This window comes from Scyliorhinus canicula, unplaced genomic scaffold (assembly GCF_902713615.1).
Source record: "Scyliorhinus canicula unplaced genomic scaffold, sScyCan1.1, whole genome shotgun sequence".
In the NCBI taxonomy this organism is placed as follows: Eukaryota; Metazoa; Chordata; class Chondrichthyes; order Carcharhiniformes; family Scyliorhinidae; genus Scyliorhinus; species Scyliorhinus canicula.
The window spans coordinates 27,766-46,766 of record NW_024055460.1 but is presented as its reverse complement, the minus strand read 5'-3'; the positions used below and the strand labels follow the sequence as shown (position 1 = coordinate 46,766).

Below are 19,001 nucleotides of genomic sequence, written 5' to 3'. Positions count from 1 at the left end.
TCCCCCGACCCTCCCACTTCACCCACTGTCAGAATGAACATGGGTCAGTCCTGGATGGGATTAACAGCAGCAACAGCAGAATCCAACCCCTGTAATGACTTGTGAACTCGCTGGTGTTTCTGCAAGTGGGCTGTACTTCTGAATCCTTTCCCACACACGGAGCAGATAAATGGCTTCTCATCAGTGTGAAGTCGCTGGTGTGTTAACAAGTTGGATGAATTAACAAATTTCTTCCCACACACAGAGCAGGTGAACGGCCTCTCCCCAGTGTGAACTCGCTGGTGTGTCTGCAGGTTGGTTAACTGAGTGAATCCCTTCCCACACACTGAGCAGGTGAACGGCTTCTCCCCAGTGTGAACCCGCTGGTGTCTCTGCAGGTGGATTGAATCAACGAATCTGTTTCCACAAACGGAGCAAGTAAACGGCTTCTCCCCAGTGTGAATTCGCTGGTGTCTGCTCAGGCTGGATGGATCTCCAAATTCCTTCCGACACACGGAGCAGGTGAATGGTCTCTCCCCAGAGTGAACTCGCTGGTGTCTCAGCAGGCTGGACAACTGAGTGAATCCCTTCCCACAGTCAGAACAGGTGTATGGCCTCTCCCCAGTGTGAACTCGGGAGTGTGTGCGCAGGTTGAATGAATCTCCGAATCCCTTCCCACACATGGAGCAGATAAACGGCATCTCAGTGTGAAGTTGCCAGTGTGTAAGCAGACTGAATGAATGGACAAACCGTTTCCCACACAGCGAGCAGGTATATGGTCTCTCCCCAGTGTGAACTTGCTGGTGTTTGCGTAGACTGGATGAAGTAGTAACTCCCTTCCTCCACAGAGCAGGTGAACAGTGTGACCCCGCTGTGACCTCACTGGTGTGTCAGCAGGTTGGATGAAGCAGTAAATCCTTTCCCACACAGAGCAGGTGAACGGTCTCTTGTGTGAGTGAGTCGATGAGTTTCCAGCTCAGATGGGGAAGTGAATCCCTTCCCACAATCCTCACGGTTTCCCCCTGGTGCGGGAGTCTCGGTGCTTTTCCAGTCACACTGATGGTAAAATGGCCGACTCTGTCAGATCTCGATGTGAAGTTTGGTTTGAGATTTCTTGCTGCAAATACTCGCCTTTGAATATCCTGTTAAAGGAGTTTACAAATATCATCACTGTCAGTACAGCTCAAAAATTCAGAACAGACAATTCTAGTTACTTTCACACACAAACATACACACACACACACACACTCTTATCTCGCTCTCTCCCTCCATTCTCACTCTGCTGTATCTAAGATACACACTGCCTATTCTCCAGAAGGTGCTAATTCACGCTGATCGACAGATCAACACTCAGCGTTTCCTGTTCTCGACCAAGAGATCTTATATCCTCAGAAATAAGAGCAGGAGAAGGCCATTCAGCCCATTAAACCTGCTTTTCTATTTAATAAGATCATGGCTGATCGGATTGTGACCTGAACTTCATTTTCTTCCTGTCACCCGTAACCCTCGACTCCCTTTTTGATCAAAACTCTAACTGGGCCTTGTATATATTTAACGATGCAGCCTCCACTGCTCTCTGGGGAAGAGAATTGCAAAGACTAACCCCCCTCTGAGGGAAGACATTTCCCCTCATCTCCATCAGAAATGGGGACCCTTTATTTTGACAATCTGCCCACTCGCTCCTGAATCCCCCATGAGGGGAAACATCCTCTCTTCATCTCCCCTATCATGTTACCTCAGAATCTTTTTTGTTTCAATATGATCACCTCGAAACTCCAATGAGTCCAGGCCCAACCTTTCCTCACAACACAACACCTTCATCCCAGGAATCAGCCCAATGATCCTTCTCTGAACTGCTCCCAATGCAAGAATCACCCTCCTTAGTGAAGGAGATTAAAAGTGTGCACCGTACTCCAGGTACTGTGATCTGATAGTCATTACAGAGACACGGCTGCAAGATGACAAAGGCTGGGACCTGAATATTCACGGCTGCGTGACTTTTCAGAAGGACAGGAAACTGGGAATATGCGGAGGGGCAGCTCTGTTAATTAAGGATGACATTATTACAATAGAGAGAGATGACCTTAGTTCTGGAGATCAAGATGTACAATCACATTGGGTAACGATAAAAAATGATAAAGGTAGGAAGTCACTTGTGGGAGTAGTTTCTAGGCACCCCCTAACAATTTTTTTTTTTTTTTTTTTATAAATTTAGAGTACCCAATTCATTTTTTCCAATTAAGGGGCAATTTAGTGTGGTCAATCCACCTACCTGCACATCTTTGGGTTGTGGGGGCGAAACCCACGCAAACACGGGGAGAATGTGCAAACTCCACACGGACAGTGACCCAGAGCCGGGATCGAATGGCACCCCCTAACAATAACCACACTGTAGGACGGAGAATACAGGAAGAAATAAGGGCTCGTGAGAAAAGTACTGCAATAATCATGTGATTTTTATCCACATATAGATTGTGGAAATCAGATTGGCAAAAGTAGCCAGGCAGATGAGCTCATTTGTTTTTTTAAATTTAGAGTACCCAGTTCATTTTTTCCAATTGAGTGTGGCCAATCCACCTATCCTGCACATCTTTGTGTTGTGGGGGTGAAACCCACACAAACATGGGGAGAATGTGCAAACTCCACACGGACAGGGAGCCAGGGCTGAGATCGAACCCAGATCCTCAGTGCCGTGAAACAGCATTGCTAACCATTGCAACACCGTGTTTCCCTGCAGATGAGCACATAGAGAGTGTTTTGGGGGCAGTTTCTTAAGAACAGCTGGCCACAGAGCAAACTATTATAGATCACCCAATCACTGAATTGTTAGGGTGCAGAAGGCCCATTGTGTCTGCACTGGATCTCCAAATGAGGATGATGACTTGGTGCCGTTCCCCGTACCTCCCTTGACAACTTCACATCTGAAATTATTGCTCAATACTGGGTTACAAAGTCCTCGAGGTTAAACCAAGCAGCTTCTCCTGCATCTCCATTCCAGCCAAACTGATACAACAAACCAAAGGGAATTGGACAAGACCTTGGAAAGAAAAAAACACTGCAAGGAAGTGAAGAAAGGGCAGGGGAGTGGGATGAGGCAGCATAGGTATGGTGGGCCGAATGGCCTCCATCTGCATTGTAATCATTCAATGATTCTGTGAAAAAGGACTGTAACTGGAGGCCAGATACTAACCTCCACAAACAACCCCCCCCCCCCCCCCCCAACACAAATCAGTTCTTAATTGGTCTGTCTCTGCTTCTAGACTCGCTTCTGTGAGAAACGTCTGCAACAAAATAATAGCAAAATACTGGTTGCTGAAAATCTGAAATAAAAATATTCTGAAATGAAAATACTCATTATGTCAGTGAGTAACTGTGGCAAGAGAAACAGATTTAACATCTCAGGGTGACAGAATCAATAAACATAAGAACAAGGAGCAGGAGTCGCCATTCAGCCCCTCAATCCTGCTCCACCATTTAATAAGGTAAGGCTGGTCTGATAGTAATCTCAAATCTTCAATTACACGGAATAAATATGGTGCAGAATTTGATGGTTAATATTAGCTGATGAACAGAAGAGAAATGATCTCTAGTGCTGGAAAAACAATTCCTGACCATGGGAAGATAAAGATGGTAAATCAGCAGCACACAGCCAAGCGATGGGCAGCAGTGAAATCTTCATTGAGACACATTGGGAGAAATAACAATAAAATACCAAACATGGTTAAAATAAATCCACGATTAGAGGCAGAAAACGTTAAACAATGGCAGAGAGGTGATGAGGGAGGGCAGAGCTGAAACAGAGCAATGGATGAACATGGATTCAGATCCACAATAAAGGAGACAAACCTGCCCAGAGCCCTGAAACCAGAGCACAGATAACAAAGCACAATGCTAAAAACTTTAAATTATGGATGAATGCTCGATAATACTCACCTCTGGAACAATTTCACTGTTTTCAAATTTCAAACCACCTGCTGGAGCTGCAGCTGGAAAGATATCAGAAGCACTGGAATCAGAGAAAATTCTCAGTCTTCAAACCTTCTCACTCCCTGCAAAAGAAGATTACAAGAGTCATGTGTCAATTGTGGTTAGAAATGAAGAGAAACATTTTAACTTAAATTTGAGATTGCTGTGTGTAAATCCTCCCCTTCTAACTCCCTCTGAAAGGAGTTTTCAAAGTCCGGGATATAAATTCATAACATCCTCTCTGGTTTCCTGGTGCAGGATTACAGAATATAGGATACACTGACATTGGAAGCAGTTCAGACAAGATTCACTCAGCTGATACCTGGTATGAAGGGTTTTATGGGGGAAAGTTGGACGGGGTCTCTATAACTGATTGGAGTTAGATGAATGAAAGGTAGTTTTGAAGATTCTGAGGGTGCTTGACAGGGTAACTGCTTAAATGATTTTTCTTCACAGGAAATCTCAATCTACAGGGACAGTTTAAAAATAAGAGTCTCAAACAGAGATGTGGAGAAATTGTGACTCAGAGAGCCGGCAGAATTCATTCCCTCGGAGAGATTTCTACCTACAACTGAGTCAAAGGTTAGGGAGCCGGTTTGTCCAAGTGGCCTCTTCCTGCTCCTAATTAGAAACATAGAATCCCTATGGTGGAGAATGTGGCCATTCAGCCCATCATGTCTGCATGAACCATCTGAAAGCACCCTATCTAGGCCCACTTCCCCCAATGTCGATAATCCCACCTAATCTTTGGACAAATTAAGGGGCAATTTTAGCATGGCCGAGTCACCCAACCTGCACATCTCAGGGCAGTGGGAGGAAGCTGGAGCACCCGGAGGAAACCCACGCAGACACAGGGAGAATGTGCAAACTCCACTCAGACAGTCGCCCGAGGTCAGAAACAAACCTGGGTCCCTGGCGCTGAGGCCTCAGTGCTAGGATGGTATGGTGGTACAGTGGTTAGCACTGCTGCCTCACAGTGCCAGCAACCCAGGTTCAATTCCAGTCACTGTCTGTGGGGAGTTTGCAAGTTCTCCCGGTGTCTGCATGGTTTTCCTCCAGTTTTCTCCCACAGTCCAAAGAAGTGAGGGTTTGGTGGATTGGCCATGATAAACTGCTCCTTAGTGTCCATGGATGTGCAGGTTCGATTATGGGGTTGCAGAGATAGCGCGTGATTGATGGGTGAGTGCATCTGTAAAGTTTTCTTTAGAAGGGTCTGTGCAGACTCAATGGACCGCATGGACTCCATATGCACTGTACAGATTCTACAATCTTATTCTTCTGTGATTCGGATTGCCGCACATGCGCTCTGCGATGTCGAGGTGTCGGTCAACCCGGCCCCCTGTCAATTCAGGAATCCAACATTTTCTCTCCTGGTCACCTGAACACTGACCTACTTTCCGTTACGTCACAAAGATGGCATGCGCTCTGCTCACCTCTGAACTAAGATGGCGGCCTTGGAACTGGGCCTGATCCCAGGGAAAAGCTCCACAGCTGCAAACGCGGGAACTTCAGGGTCTTATGCCGGTCCTAGGGCATACACCGGCTGTTTATAAAGTTTCTGCACCCTCCGCATCCCGACTCCCGCTTAATTCCTTCTTCCGCCCCACCGACTCTCACCCACGGAACAAGCCATTACCGCACTCGAAGGTCTCCGAGCAATATGAAACCGCGCATGCTCCCGATAAAGCCCAGAGCTGCGTCGGCGCACTGGGCCCCTGTACAGTGAATAGGGCACATTCACAACCGCGGTGAATCATGGGTAATGAATGCACCATTGAAACGTCAAATAGATAATACAAAATAACTCTGTTCAGATAGCTCAGCTTCTGAAAAAATCATATTCATTTCTCCTATCACGGTGCCTACTGACGAACTGATTGATTATTTGGCCGTTGCCTGTAAGTGATCAGCTCCATTCAGTGTATTCTAAAGTTCACCTTTATATGAAGCTGCTCTTTCAACATGTTCCATAGTTTAACAGGCTTGTTCTGATACTCCTCAGACAGACCCCAAGTGTTGACTCCATACAGCCCTTTGAATTCATGACCTATCTTCATTTTCACTGCACGTTCATCCAGTTAAGTGATGGCTAAATCAGAAGTGTAATTCCATCCTTTGTTTGAAAAGCCTAAATGTAGATTGGATATCTGTGGCTTTCCAATTCTTGCTAGGGGATTTGGTGGTCACCTTCCTGATGTTCCCGGTGTTTTACGGACAACCTTGATATGAAAGGGATATGTAACCTCTCTGCTCTGTGGGGAGATTCACATTGCAGCTGCTGGGTTTGTTTTTCCTTTCTTCTTTTGGCAGCAGTTCCTCACGTACTGTTGTCTTTTGCACAGGAATGGCCCCAAGGATGTTTCAATGGCCCTGCAGCTTTTAATGCCAGATTCAAAACCGATTGCACAGCACGACCCTGAACTCACTTGTGGCTTTACTTTCACCCTCAATCCAGTAATCCCACACATCAGATATTCACTGTTCTGCAAATCACTGTTTGTGGAGGGACTCTTCCTTCTGTGGCTTCCATACACATACAGCTTCCGATTTGCATTAAATCTTTTCCATGGCGGCTCCTGTGGTTCGCAAATCCACTGCTGTCACCATGTTGTGTTGATGTGTCTTTGCACCAATTAACCAATGTCACACAGGATTGCTGAACTAGTCATAGCTTTGGTTTAATTGAAGATACATGACAAGATGGCTCAGTAGACAGATCTACACTTGGGATTCAGCAACCATTATTTACAGACAGTACATAGATACATAGAAGATAGGAGCAGGATGAGGCCTTTTGGCCCTTTGAGCTTGCTCCACCATTCATCACCATCATGGCTGATCATCCAACTCAATAGCCTAATCCTGCTTTCTCCCCATAGCCTTTGATTACATTCACCCCAAGTGCAATATCCAGCCGTCTCTTGAATATATTCAATGTTTTACCATCAACTACTTCCTGTGGTAATGGATTCCACAGGCTCACCACTCTTTGGGTGAAGAAATGTCTCCACATCTCTGTCCGAAATGGTTCATCCTGAATTCTCAGACTGTGACCCCTGGTTCTGGACATACCCATCATTGGTTACATCTTCCCTGCATCTACCCTGACTAGTCCTGTTCGAATTTTATGAGATGCCCCCTCATTCGTCTGAACGCCAGCGAGAACAATCCCAACCGAGTCAATCTCTGCTCATATGACAGTCCCGCCATCCCTGGAATCAGTCTGGTAACCTTTTGCTGCACTCCCTCGAGAGCAAGAACATTCTTCCTCAGAGAAGGAGACCAAAACTGCTCACAATACTCCAGGTGTGGCCTCAGCAAGGCCCTGTATAATTGCAGCAACACATCCCTGCTTCTGTACTCGAAACCTCTCGCAATGAAGGCCAACATACCATTAGCCTTGTTTACCGCCTGCTGCACCTGCATGCTTACCTTCAGCAACTGGTGCACAAGGACACCCAGGTCTCACTGCACACTCCCCTCTCCCAATTTACAACCATTCAGGTAGTAATCTGCCTTCCTGTTTTTGTTTCCAAAGCGAATAACCTCTCACTTATCCAAATTATATAGCCCTGCCATTGATTTGCCCACTTGCCCAACCTGTCCAGATCTTGCTGTAGAATCCCTGTATGCTTGTCCCAGTTCACCCTCCCACCCAACTTGGTATCATCTGCAGACTTTAAGATGTTACATTTTGTTCCCTCATCCAAATCATGAATATATATTGTGAATAGCTGGGGTCCCAGCACCGATCCCTTAGGGATCCCACTAGTTACTGCCTTCCAATTTGAAAAGGACCCATTAATTCCTACTCTTCGTTTCCTTTCTGCCAGCCAGTTTTCTATCCACCTCAATATATTTCCCCCAATCACATGCGCTTTAATTTTGCACAATAATCTCTTAAGCGAGACTTTGTCAAACGCCTTCTGAAAGTCCAAATGTACCACATCGACTGGCTCACTGTACTGGTTACATCTTCAAAGAATTCCAACATATTTGTCAAGCATGATTTTCCCTTCATAAATCTATGCTGACTCTGACTGATCCTGCTAGTGCTTCCTAAATGTTTCGCCATAAAGTCCTTGAAATGAAATAACGTAGCATGGTAGCATAGTGGTTAGCACAAATGCTTCACAGCTCTAGGGTCCCAGGTTCGAATCCCGGCTTGGGTCACTGTCTGTGTGGAGTCTGCACGTTCTCCCCGTGTGCGCGTGGGTTTCCTCCGGGTGCTCCGGTTTCCTCCCACAGTCCAAAGATGTGCAGGTTAGGTGAATTGGCCAGGCTAAATTGCCCTCAGAGTCCAAATTGCCCTTAGTGTTAGGTGGGGTTACTGGGTTATGGGGATGGGGTGGAGGTATAGGCTTGGGTAGGGTGCTCTTTCCAAGAGCCGGTGCAGACTTGATGGGCCAAATGGCCTCCTTCAGCACTGTAAATTCTATGAAAAAAAAATGAAAATCGTTTATTATCACAAGTAGGCTTCAAATGAAGGTACTGTGAAAAGCCCCTAGTCGCCACATTCCGGTGCCTGTTCGGGAAGGCTGGTACGGGAATCGAACCGTGCCCTGGTCTGCTTTCAAAGCCAGCGATTTAGCCCTGTGTGCTAAACCAGCACCTATCTTTGATAATGAATTCAAGCATTTTCCCCACTACCGATGTTAGGCTTACTGGTCTATAATTCCCTGCTTTCTCTCTACCTCCCTTTTTGAATATTGGAGTGACGTGAGCTATCCTCCAAACTGCAGGGACTGTTCCAGAGTCTACAAAATCCCAGAAGATAACCATCAATGCATCCACTATTTCCAGAGCCACTTCCTTAAGCACTCTGGGATCCAGATTCTCAGACCCTGGGGATTTACCTGCAATTCCTACCCAATACTAGCTGCTGATCACAAGCTGCTTTACATCCTGGTTACTTCCTCACAAAAAAATCTCCTGAACTTGATATCACAACAAGGACAGCAATTAGTCTCCTCTTGGGGAAAACAAATACCTAACACACTGTATTTAGAAAACACTGTTATACTTAACGCATATCAAAATATTAAACTCCAGTCCAGTCACAGGCATTATTAATGGAAGGGAAAACACGCCCTGTCAGAATGGACATAGTTCAGTCCTGGATGTGATTAACAGAAGCAATAAGAGCAGAATCCAACCCTGCAGTCACTCATGAACTTGCTGGTGTTTCAGTAGGTGGTAGGACTGAGCAAATCCCTTCCCACACTTGGAGCAGGTGAACGGCCTCTCCCCAGTGTGAATTCGCCAGTGTTTCACCAGGTGGGATGACTCAATGAATCCCTTCCCACACTGGGAGCAGATGAATGACCTCTCCCCAGTGTGAACTAGGTGGTGTCTCAGCAGGGCAGATGACTGAATGAATCCCTTTCCACACTCGGAGCAGGTGAATGGACTCTCCAAAGTGTGAACTTTCTGATGTCTCTGCAGGACGCATAACCGAGTGAATTTCATTTTACACTTAGTGCAAGGGAACGGTCTCTCCCTGGTATGAACTCGCTGGTGTCTCAGGAGGCTGAATGACCGAGGGAATCCCTTCCCACACACAGAACAGGAGAATGGGCTCTGACTAGAGTGAATGTGTTGGTGTCTCTAGATCCCTTGTGCTTTAAAGCTCTTATCACAGTCAGAACATTTAAAAAGTCTCTTATCAGTGTGAACAAGTTGATGAGAAGTAAGGTTAGTTAAATTAATGAATCCCTTCCCACACTCAGAGCAGGTAAACGGCCTCTCCCCAGTGTGAACTCGCTGGTGTTCAGTGAGGTGGGATGACTGAGTGAATCCCTTTCCACACTCTGAGCAGGTGAATGGCCTCTTCCCAGTGTGAACTCACTGGTGTCTAGTCAGGGTGGATAACTGAGTGAATCCCTTCCCACATTTAGAGCAGTTGAATGGTCTCTTGCCGGTGTGACTGCGTTGGTGAATTTCCAGCTCTGATGGGGATCTGATAACTTTACCACAGTCTCCACATTTCAATGGTCTCTGTGTGATGCTGGCCCGGGTGTGACTGAGTTGATGAGTTTCCAGCAGGGATGGATGATTGAATCTCTTCCCACAGTCCCCACATTTCCACGGTTTCTCCATGGTGCCGGTGTCCTTGTGACTCTCCAGGTTGGACGATCAGTTGAAGCCTCGTCCAAACAGGACACATGTACAGTTTCTCCCCACTGTGAATGTTACTGTGAGGTTTCTGGTTGTGTAACTGGTGGAGGCTCTTTCCACAGTCAGTTCACTGGAACTCTCTCACTCGGGTGTGTGTTGTGTGGGACTCGGTGCTTTTCCAGTCATACTGATGTTTCCACAGTCAGTTCACTGGAACACTTTCACTCGGGTGTGTGTTGTGTGGGACTCGGTGCTTTTCCAGTCATACTTACATTTGAAATCTGTTCCCACAGACAGAATAGACAAACATTTCTCCTTCCACATTCAAAGGCTGATGATATTCAAGTCCTGGTGAATCAAGTGTCTGTCAGATCTTGACATGATGTTTTGTTTCACTGCTTTAAACATCTGCAAATCCTCACCTTCCCATGCTCTGTAAAAGGAGATTACCAAAGTCATCACTGTAAGTGGAGGATAGAAATGCATAACAGGCAATTCTAGTTCCTATGGAACATTTTTTTCACTTATTCCACTGCAGATCCTCATCTTTCTCTCTCTCTATTCCCTCTCTCTCTCTCTCTGTGAAACTCAGTGTCTTGTCCTGTTTTAGTTTCTGGTTCTCTTCCTGCCCAATGTAATCCTGAGCTGATGTTTCACAAGGAGACATTTGTTAATAGTTTCCCAGAGCTCAGAGTCCTCATTAATTTCAGTGCCAGCTCTTATTTATTATCTCCCCTCCCCAATCCTCTGATGTGAACCATCCTCCAGTGGCTGAAGCAGGATGTTGAGTGTTAACAAGGGACTGTTCCAGGCAGAGAGGGAGGGAGGGAGCGAGCGAGAGAGGAGAGAGAGAGATGGGCCACCTGGCCTCCTTTGGTCCTATGAATTTAAATTTTCTGTTTCCATTGTCGAGCATATTTAAGACTGAAATAGACTGAATTTTGGTCTCTCAGAGAATTAAGGGTTCTGGTGAACAGGCAGGAGGGAGGAATTGAGGCTGAATCAGCCATGATTGTATTGAATAACAGTGTAGGTGAGACAGGTTGTCTGGATTGATCCTGCTCCTAACCCTTTTCTGCTTCCAACGGCGCGGTCTACTTTCATCATCACCGATTTTTTTAACAGATATCCAGATAATTAAACTGTGTCTCAGTTACAGGAGTTACTAACAGCAACATAAACAAACGAATGATGTGATTAACAGCAGAACCTGACTTCCGTAGTCATTTGTGAACTCGTTGGTGTGTCAGCAAGTGAGATGATCGAGCGAATCTCTTCCCACACACAGAGCAGGTGAACGGCCTCTCCCCAGTGTGAACTTGCTGGTGTCTCAGCACGTTGGAAGACTGAGTAAAGCCCTTCCCAGACACAGAGCAGGTGAATATCTTCTCCCTTGTCTCATCAACATCCGTTGGTGTCTTACCAGGTGGGATGATGAAATGAATCCCTTCCCTCACTCGGGTGTGTGTGTCTCGGTGCTTTTCCAGTCTCACTGATGTTTGAAATTATTTCCTGCAGCCAAAACTGATAAATATTTCTGCTTTGACATTCAAAGCTTGATGATATTCAGCTCCGAGTGAATTAAGTGATGATCAGATCTTAATGTGATGCTTGGTTTGAGTTTCCCATCCACAAATCATCTTCTAATATCCTATAAACAGTTTACAAAAGTCATTGCTGTCAGTGCAGGACAGAAATTTAGAATAGGCAATTCTAGTTTCTATGCAACATTCTTTCTTTTCTTGTTTTCTTAAACGTGTTGTTCAATCAAAATAAAATGAATCAAAATCAGAAACAAAATCCCAACAAGAGCAAAAGAGAATCTTCCTGACTAAACCAGAATGTCTTTACCAATGTCTATGAAACACTCTGTACTCTGAGGTACCCACTGATTGTGGAAGGTGTCAACTGTTTCCCAGAGCCACCCAGACACATGCAGGCCCATGGAAGAGAGGCCTCTTATGGGGGTCGGCAGTAAAGTGACCTTATTCAATGGTGGAGCAGGCTTGATAGACTGATTTTAAAAAAAAGTTCCTATTTATTGAACTTCTCTAATTGCCCTGGAGGAGGCAGTTAAGAGTCATCCACTTTGCTGTGGGTCTGGAGTCACATGTAGGTCAGACCAGGTAAGGACAGAAGATTTCCTTCCCTAAAGGTCATTGGTGAATCAGTTGAGTTTTAACGACAATCGACAATGGTTTCATGGTCACCATTAGACTTTTAATTCCAGATTTTTATTTAATTAAAATTTTACCATCTGCAGTGGCAGGATTCGAACCCGGGTAACAGAACATTACCCTGGATTTCTGGTTTAGTAGTCCAGTGACAATACCACACCGTCACTGCCACCCCACAGGAGGTAGTGGCGCAGTGGTAGTGGTGAAGTTGTTGACTCCTATTTCTTTTATTCCCACCACCAAATGGGACCTGATCATCCAAATTCTATAAATTGCTGTTTTAACCAGGCCCAAGAGCAAGTCCAGGACAAGATCCTCTGACTTACCCAGTCCCTCCACACCAAGCAGCCAAAGATTAGGAGCAGGGGACTGAAGTGTAACTAAAACTTGAGAAGTAGCTGCTGCAGATAACTAACTATCGGGACTGCAACCTCCCACACTGAATTAAGACATGGTCCATGGAATTCTCTGGGTTGGAAGCAGCGCCTGCAGCCTAATGCACCTCCCGAACACTAGGACCCGGTTGGAAACAGAGGCGCAAAAGCCCCGCCCACCATCTTTCGAATTCGCCAAAACACGAACGCATGCGCAGTTTCTCCACTGAAACAAGATGGCGGCCGTTAGTCTGGGTCTGTCTCCGGGGAAAAGACCCGGAGCTGCAAATGTGGGACCCGCAGCTTCGGATTCGGGGCTTGATGCCTTCACCAGGTGTTTAGAAACCCTCCACGTCCACCCGCCGGTTCCATCGCCCCCTCCGCGTTTCCGCATCCTCACCGGTTTGGAGATCCGATAAACAATAGGCTTCCCATCCCTATCACTGCGCATGATCCTGTGCAGGGCGTTTCTGCGCCTGCGCACTGCTCTCCTGTGCTCTGGAGAGAGGACATTCACCACCGCGGGGGGTGTCGGGTAACGTCCTCGCCATGGCAGCTACCAACTAACCAGGGAATTGTGAATTTATTGTGCTTTGATTTAGCAATTGGGGAGGAAATCAGTAACAATAGGAACCCAGGCGGGATAGTGGATAGTGATTAGCATGGTAGCACTGCTAGCGACCTGGGTTTGATTCCAAGACTTGGTTGACTGTGGAGTTTGCACTTTCTCCCCGTGTCTGCATGGGCTTCCTCCCAGTGCTCTGGTTTCCTCTCACAGTCACCTTCTTGAGCCTCTTCAGTCCATGTGGTGTTGGTCTACCCACAGTGTTGTTAGGAAGGATGTTGATGCAGCAACAGTAAAGGAACAGTGATATGTTTCCAAGTCCCAATGGCGTGGCTTGGAGGGGAACTTCCAGGAAGTGATGTTCCATACATCTGCTGCCCTTGTCCTTCTAGGTTTCGTGGTTGTGTGTGGGAAGAGATTCACTCAGTAATTTATCTGCTTCGTGGATGAAAAGAGTTTTGCTGATAATGGAGCCACAGCTTTTCAGAAATCCTGGACTTCATTTCAAATTATAACAGATTGTTTCTCCCCAACAGGTTCAATATACATTGTGTTTTTACAGAAGTCTCTGTATGCAGACTCCATTAAACAGTAGGAAACAATGGGCATTTAAAGATTATTTCTATTACATAAGTGACTGCATACTGAGACCGTGAGATTACTGGATACTCAAAGGAGGACACATTAGAAAGAGCTGTGAGTGTAATCAGCACATTGTTCTCATCTGGTTCCTCTGCTCAAAGCTAGACCAGGTCAGAAGCCCCAGGCTTTTACATACTGAACATTTTGGTTTTAATAAAGTCTTGCTAACCTGATAATAAATGTCAACATATACTCAGATCCTCTTTCAATGATGTTCAACATACCATTTGCCTTCCTGATCATTTGCTGCACCTGCTTTTGATGACTCATGAACAAGGACACCCAGATCCCTCTGGATATCTGCACTTCCCAATCTCTCACCATTTAAGAAATATTCTACATCACCTTCCTAGAACCAAAGAGGATAACTTCATATTTTGTCCACATTATAATCCATCTGCCATGTTCTTACCCATTCATTAGCCTGTCTAAATCCTCATGAATCCTCTTTGCATCCTCCTCGCAACGCACATTCTCACCGAGTTTTGAGTCATCAGCAATCATGGAAATATTGCATTTGGTCCCCGCACCCAAATAATTGATATAGATTGTGAACAGCTGGAGCCCGAATACTGATCCTTGTAATACCTCACTGGTCACAGTCTGCCCAGCTGAAAATGATCCATTTATTCCTGCTCGCTGTTTTCTATGAATCCTCAATCCGTGCCTGTATACCCCCCCCCCCCCCCCCCCAACTCAGATGTTCCTAACCTCCTCTGTTGGACTTAATCGAAAGTCTTCTGAAGATCCAAATGCACCATATCCACTGATTCACCTTATCTGTTCTGTAATAATATTCTTTTTTTTTTATAAACTTAGAGTATCCAATTTTGTTTTGTTCCAAATAAGGGGCAATTTAGCATGGCCAATCCGCTTAACCTGCACATTTTTGGGTTGTGGGGGTGAAACCCACGCAGAGACAGTAGTAATATTCTTAAAGAAAACCTCCAACAGCTTTGGAATCATAGAATTTGCAGTGCAGAAGGAGGACATTCGGCCCATCGAGTCTGCACTGGCCCTTGGAAAGAGCACCCTACTTAAGCCCACGCCTCCCCCCATCCCCATAATCCAGTAACCCTACCTAACCTTTTTTAGACACTAAGGACAATTTAGCATGGACAATCCACCTAACTTGCACATCTTTGGACTGTGGGAGGAAACCGGAGCCCCGGAGGGAACCTATGCAGACACGGGGAAAATGTGCAGACTCCACAGACAGTGACCCATGTCAGGAATCGAACCTGGGACCCTGGAGCTGTGAAGCAACTGTGCTACCCACTGTGCTACCGTGCTGCCCCATGGAAAATATAATTTCACTGTCAGAAATTCATTTTTGTTTTTTTTTAAATAAATTTAGAGTACCCAATTCATTTTTTCCAATTAAGGGGCAATTTAGTGTGGTCAATCCACCTACCTGCACATCTTTGGGTTGTGGGGGCGAAACCCACGCAAACACGGGGAGAATGTGCAAACTCCACACGGACAGTGACCCAGAGCCGGGATCGAACCTGGGACCTCGGCGCCGTGAGGCAGCAGGGCTAACCCACTGCGCCACCGTGCTGCCCTGCTGTCAGAAATTCATGCTGAATTTCCCCAATCAGATCATTATTTTCTAAATGTTGCTGTTAACACATCCTTATAACAGATTCTAGTATTTACCCCATTACTGATGTCAGGATAACAAGTCTGTTGTTCCCCATTTTCTCCCCCATTTCTGAAAAAGTGGGATTACATTTTCAACCTCCAATCTGCAGAGTCTATAGAATGTTGAAAGATGACCAGCAGCGTATCCACTGTGTCGACAGCCACCTCCTCTGACACTCTGCAATGTAAATCATCGGGTCCCTGGTATTTATCAACTTTCAATCCCATTAATTTCTCCAGTGCTACTTTTTCACTCATCTCATTCAGTTCCTCATTCCCATTAGTCTGTAGTTTCTCTCTTATTTCTGGGAGGGTTTTTTCTACGTTTCTCCGTGGAGACAGACACAAAGTAATTATTTAGATTCTCTGTCATTTCCCTCTTCCCCATTATAAATAAATCCTGTCTCGTCCTGTAATGGACCCACATTTGTCTTTAATAGAATCCTAAAAGTGCAGAAGGAGGCCATTCAGCCCATCGATTCTGCACTGACCCTCTAAATGATCACCCCCACCTAGACCCACTCTCCTGATCTATCCCCGTAACCCCACCTGAATATTGGACACTAAGGGGCAATTTAGCATGGCCAATCCACCTAACCTGCGCATCTTTGGACTGTGGGAGGAAACCAGAGCATCTGGAGGAAACCCACGCTGACACGGGGAAAACGTGCAAATACCACACAGTGTGTGTAGTTTGTGCATACTCCCCAAATCTGTGTGAGTTTTCTCCAGGTGCTCTGATTTCCTCTCACAGTCCAAAGATGTGCAGGTTAGGTGGTGTTATGGGGGAGGAAGGGGGAGTGGGCCTAGCTAGGGTCCTCTTTCAGGCAGTCAATGCAAACTCGGTGTGCCAAGTGGCCTCCTTCTGCACTGTGGTGATTCTATGGATTCTAGTGCCATCATGTAGATGAGAAATAGGATGGGCCAAGAATAGATCCTTGGGGGACACCAAACTGGAGAGGAAAGGGAGGTTGGAGACGGGGTGGTCATTTGCAAAGAAGTTGGGGGTCAAGGGTTGTTTTCTCAGGATGGGTGAGGATGGTGTATTTAAATTGAGGGGCAACACCAGAAGAGAGAGAGAGAACTGTTAACAATATCAGTTAATGTGGGGAAGTTGGATGGTCAGCGGTTTAGTGAGAATAGGGTCAATGGAGCAGAAGGCAGGTTTCGTAAACAAGATTTGATTGAACGGGACATGACAGGAGACCAGACAGAAACTGGAGATAGATGTGAGTTCATGACTCAGACAAGGGGGAGTTTTAGAGACAGTTTTGTCTGGTGGGTTAGAGGAAGGGAGGGAAGCAGCAGAGGCAGCTGATCGGATTGTCTCAATCTTTGTGACAAAGAACCTCCATGAGCTCCTCACAGTTGTTTTTGGAGATGAGAATGGAGAAGACAGGGGAGAAGGAGGATCCTTCAAAAGGAACTAACTTATGTTTGAGGTGTTAAAAAAATTAAATAGGGGCAGCACGGTGGTGCAGTGGGTTAGCACTGGGGCCTCATTGCGCCAAGGTCCCAGGTTTTATCCCAGCTCTGGGTCACTGAACGTGTGGAGTTTGCACATTCCCCCCGTGTTTGCGTGGGTTTTGCCAGCACAACCCAAAAGATGTGGTTAGGTAGAATGGCCACACTAAACTGCCCCTTTATTGGGAAAAAATTAATTGGCATTCTAAATTTAAAAAAAAGATTAAATATAGCGCATTAAGCTGATTTATTAAAATGTTATCTTGGATATTAGCTTATGTAACGAGGTTGAAATTCAATAACATCAGCAGAAACAGACCCCAATGAAGATGGATCAGACCTGCATGTGATTAACAGCATAATCCACGCACTGTAATTACTTGTGAATTTGCTGGTGTCTCATCAGGTTGGATGACTGTGTGAATCCCTTCCCACACTTGGGGCAGATGTAAGGCCTCTCCCCAGTGTGAGCTCGCTTGTGTGTCAGCAGGCTGGATGACTGAGTGAATGTCTTCCCACACTGGGAGCAGGTGAACGGCCTCTCCCCAGTGTGAATTCGCTGGTGTACAGTGAGGTCAGATGATGTCTTGAACCCAGTCCCACAGTAAGAGCACCTGAACGGTTTCTCGTCAGTGTGAATACGTTGATGCCGCATAAGTTCCCCGGAACTTTTAAAGCATTTCCCACAGTCTGGGCATTGAAAAGGTCTCTCATCGGTGTGAACACGTTGATGGAGTATCAGAGCCCGAGAACCTTTATAGCACTTCCCGCAGTCTGGACATTTAAATGGTCTCTCGTCCGTGTGAACCCGCTGGTGCGTCATCAAGTCTGATGACCGAATGAATCCTTTCCCACACTCTGAGCAGATGAATGGTCTCTTCCCAGTGTGAACTCGCTGGTGTCTCAGCAGGCTGGATGACTGAGCGAATCCCTTCCCACACACGGAGCAGTTGAATGGTTTCTCCCCGGTGTGCACTCGCTGGTGTTGCAGCAGGCTGGATGATCGAGAGAATTCCTTCCCACAATCGGAGCAAGTGAATGATCTCTCCCCAGAGGGTCTGGGATGATGAATTTCCAGTTGAGATGTGGCTCTGAATCCCTCCTCACATTCCCATGGTTTCTCCTCACAGTGAATGCTGCTTTTTCCTTCCATGTTCAAAATTCACCGATATTCAGATTGCAACAAATTAGGCGATCCTCCGATCCTGATGTAATGTTTGGCTTTCCTGACTGCAAATCTTCCCCTTGTAACACTGTTAAATTGATTTAAAACAAAAAAAAGGGAATGAGAGAGAACCCACAAAAACACAAAGACAGGTTGTGAAATTGAGCTGAATGAATCTGGTCATTTGTGGGGCCAACACTGGGATAAAGTGACCATGAAAACTGTTGGATTGTCATAAAAACCCAACTGGTTCACTAATGTCATTCAGGGAAGGGAACCTGCCAACCGGTTGGAATCCACACAAGACTCGGGCCTCTGCAAGAATACAAGAAACAGGAGCAGAAGTAGATCATTCGGCCTGACAAACCTGTTCTGCCATTGAACACGATTGTGGCTGATCTTAGTCTTCCAGTCTCCTTTCCTGTCAGCTCCCCATTTCCTTGACTTCCTGAGAGACCAAACATCACACCATCTTAACCTTAAATATATTCAACGATGGAGCATCCACAACCTTCTGGGCTAGGGAATTCCACGTGACAAGAAAGACAGAGAGAGAGAAAAAGAGAGTGAGTCATGGTGGAGAGACAGAGAGGAAAGACAGAAATGATGAGGGAAAGGGAGAGAGAAAAGGAAGTGGGAGTGACAGGAACAATGGAGAGGCATTTGAAAAAAATGAAATGAGAATATATACCTATATCGGAATCACAATTTGACAGAATCTCCTCAACCCTTCACCTCCACCACCTGGATGGACCAGGACAGCAGCTGTATGTTAACATCACTACCTGTAAGTTCCCTTCCAAGACACACAATGTCCGATCTTGTCTGACCTCAAGTGCTGAAGGAGCAGAAATTTACTCTATTTAAATATTGAGAAGATTAAACCCATTAGAACATAGAACAGTACA

The 19,001-nt window shown here is 45.9% G+C and overlaps 1 protein-coding gene and 1 long non-coding RNA gene across 3 annotated transcripts; both read right to left on the bottom strand.

Moving 5' to 3' along the window:
- Positions 1-349: 349 nt before the first annotated feature.
- On the bottom strand, positions 350-13,062 carry LOC119959598. 2 transcript variants are annotated; one of them, XR_005459232.1, is made up of 4 exons: positions 13,014-13,062; positions 10,335-10,495; positions 3,913-4,028; positions 350-1,121 (listed from the first exon to the last, which is right to left on the bottom strand). It is a non-coding gene; the product is annotated as an uncharacterized LOC119959598 (long non-coding RNA). The 2 variants fall into 2 exon arrangements; XR_005459231.1 differs by lacking the exons at positions 10,335-10,495; positions 13,014-13,062 and adding an exon at positions 5,379-5,548.
- A 2,486-nt stretch (positions 13,063-15,548) lies between these two features.
- Positions 15,549-18,168, bottom strand: LOC119959597 (gastrula zinc finger protein XlCGF71.1-like). The gene is made up of 2 exons (XM_038787776.1): positions 17,490-18,168; positions 15,549-15,769 (listed from the first exon to the last, which is right to left on the bottom strand). The coding sequence occupies exons 1-2, from the start codon at positions 18,079-18,081 to the stop codon at positions 15,549-15,551; spliced, it is 813 nt and encodes a 270-aa protein (XP_038643704.1). The 5' UTR covers positions 18,082-18,168.
- Between the last annotated feature and the right edge of the window lie 833 nt (positions 18,169-19,001).

What these genes read in the sequence shown, in the direction of transcription:
- LOC119959597 (XM_038787776.1), bottom strand. Translation starts at nt 18,081, where the DNA reads ATGGAAGGAAAAAGCAGCATTCACTGTGAGGAGAAACCATGGGAATGT. An exon ending in ATCTGACCTCACTGTACACC is followed by an intron (nt 15,770 to 17,489) that starts AGCGAATTCACA and finishes AAACCCTCCCAG; the next exon opens with AAATAAGAGAGAAACTACAG.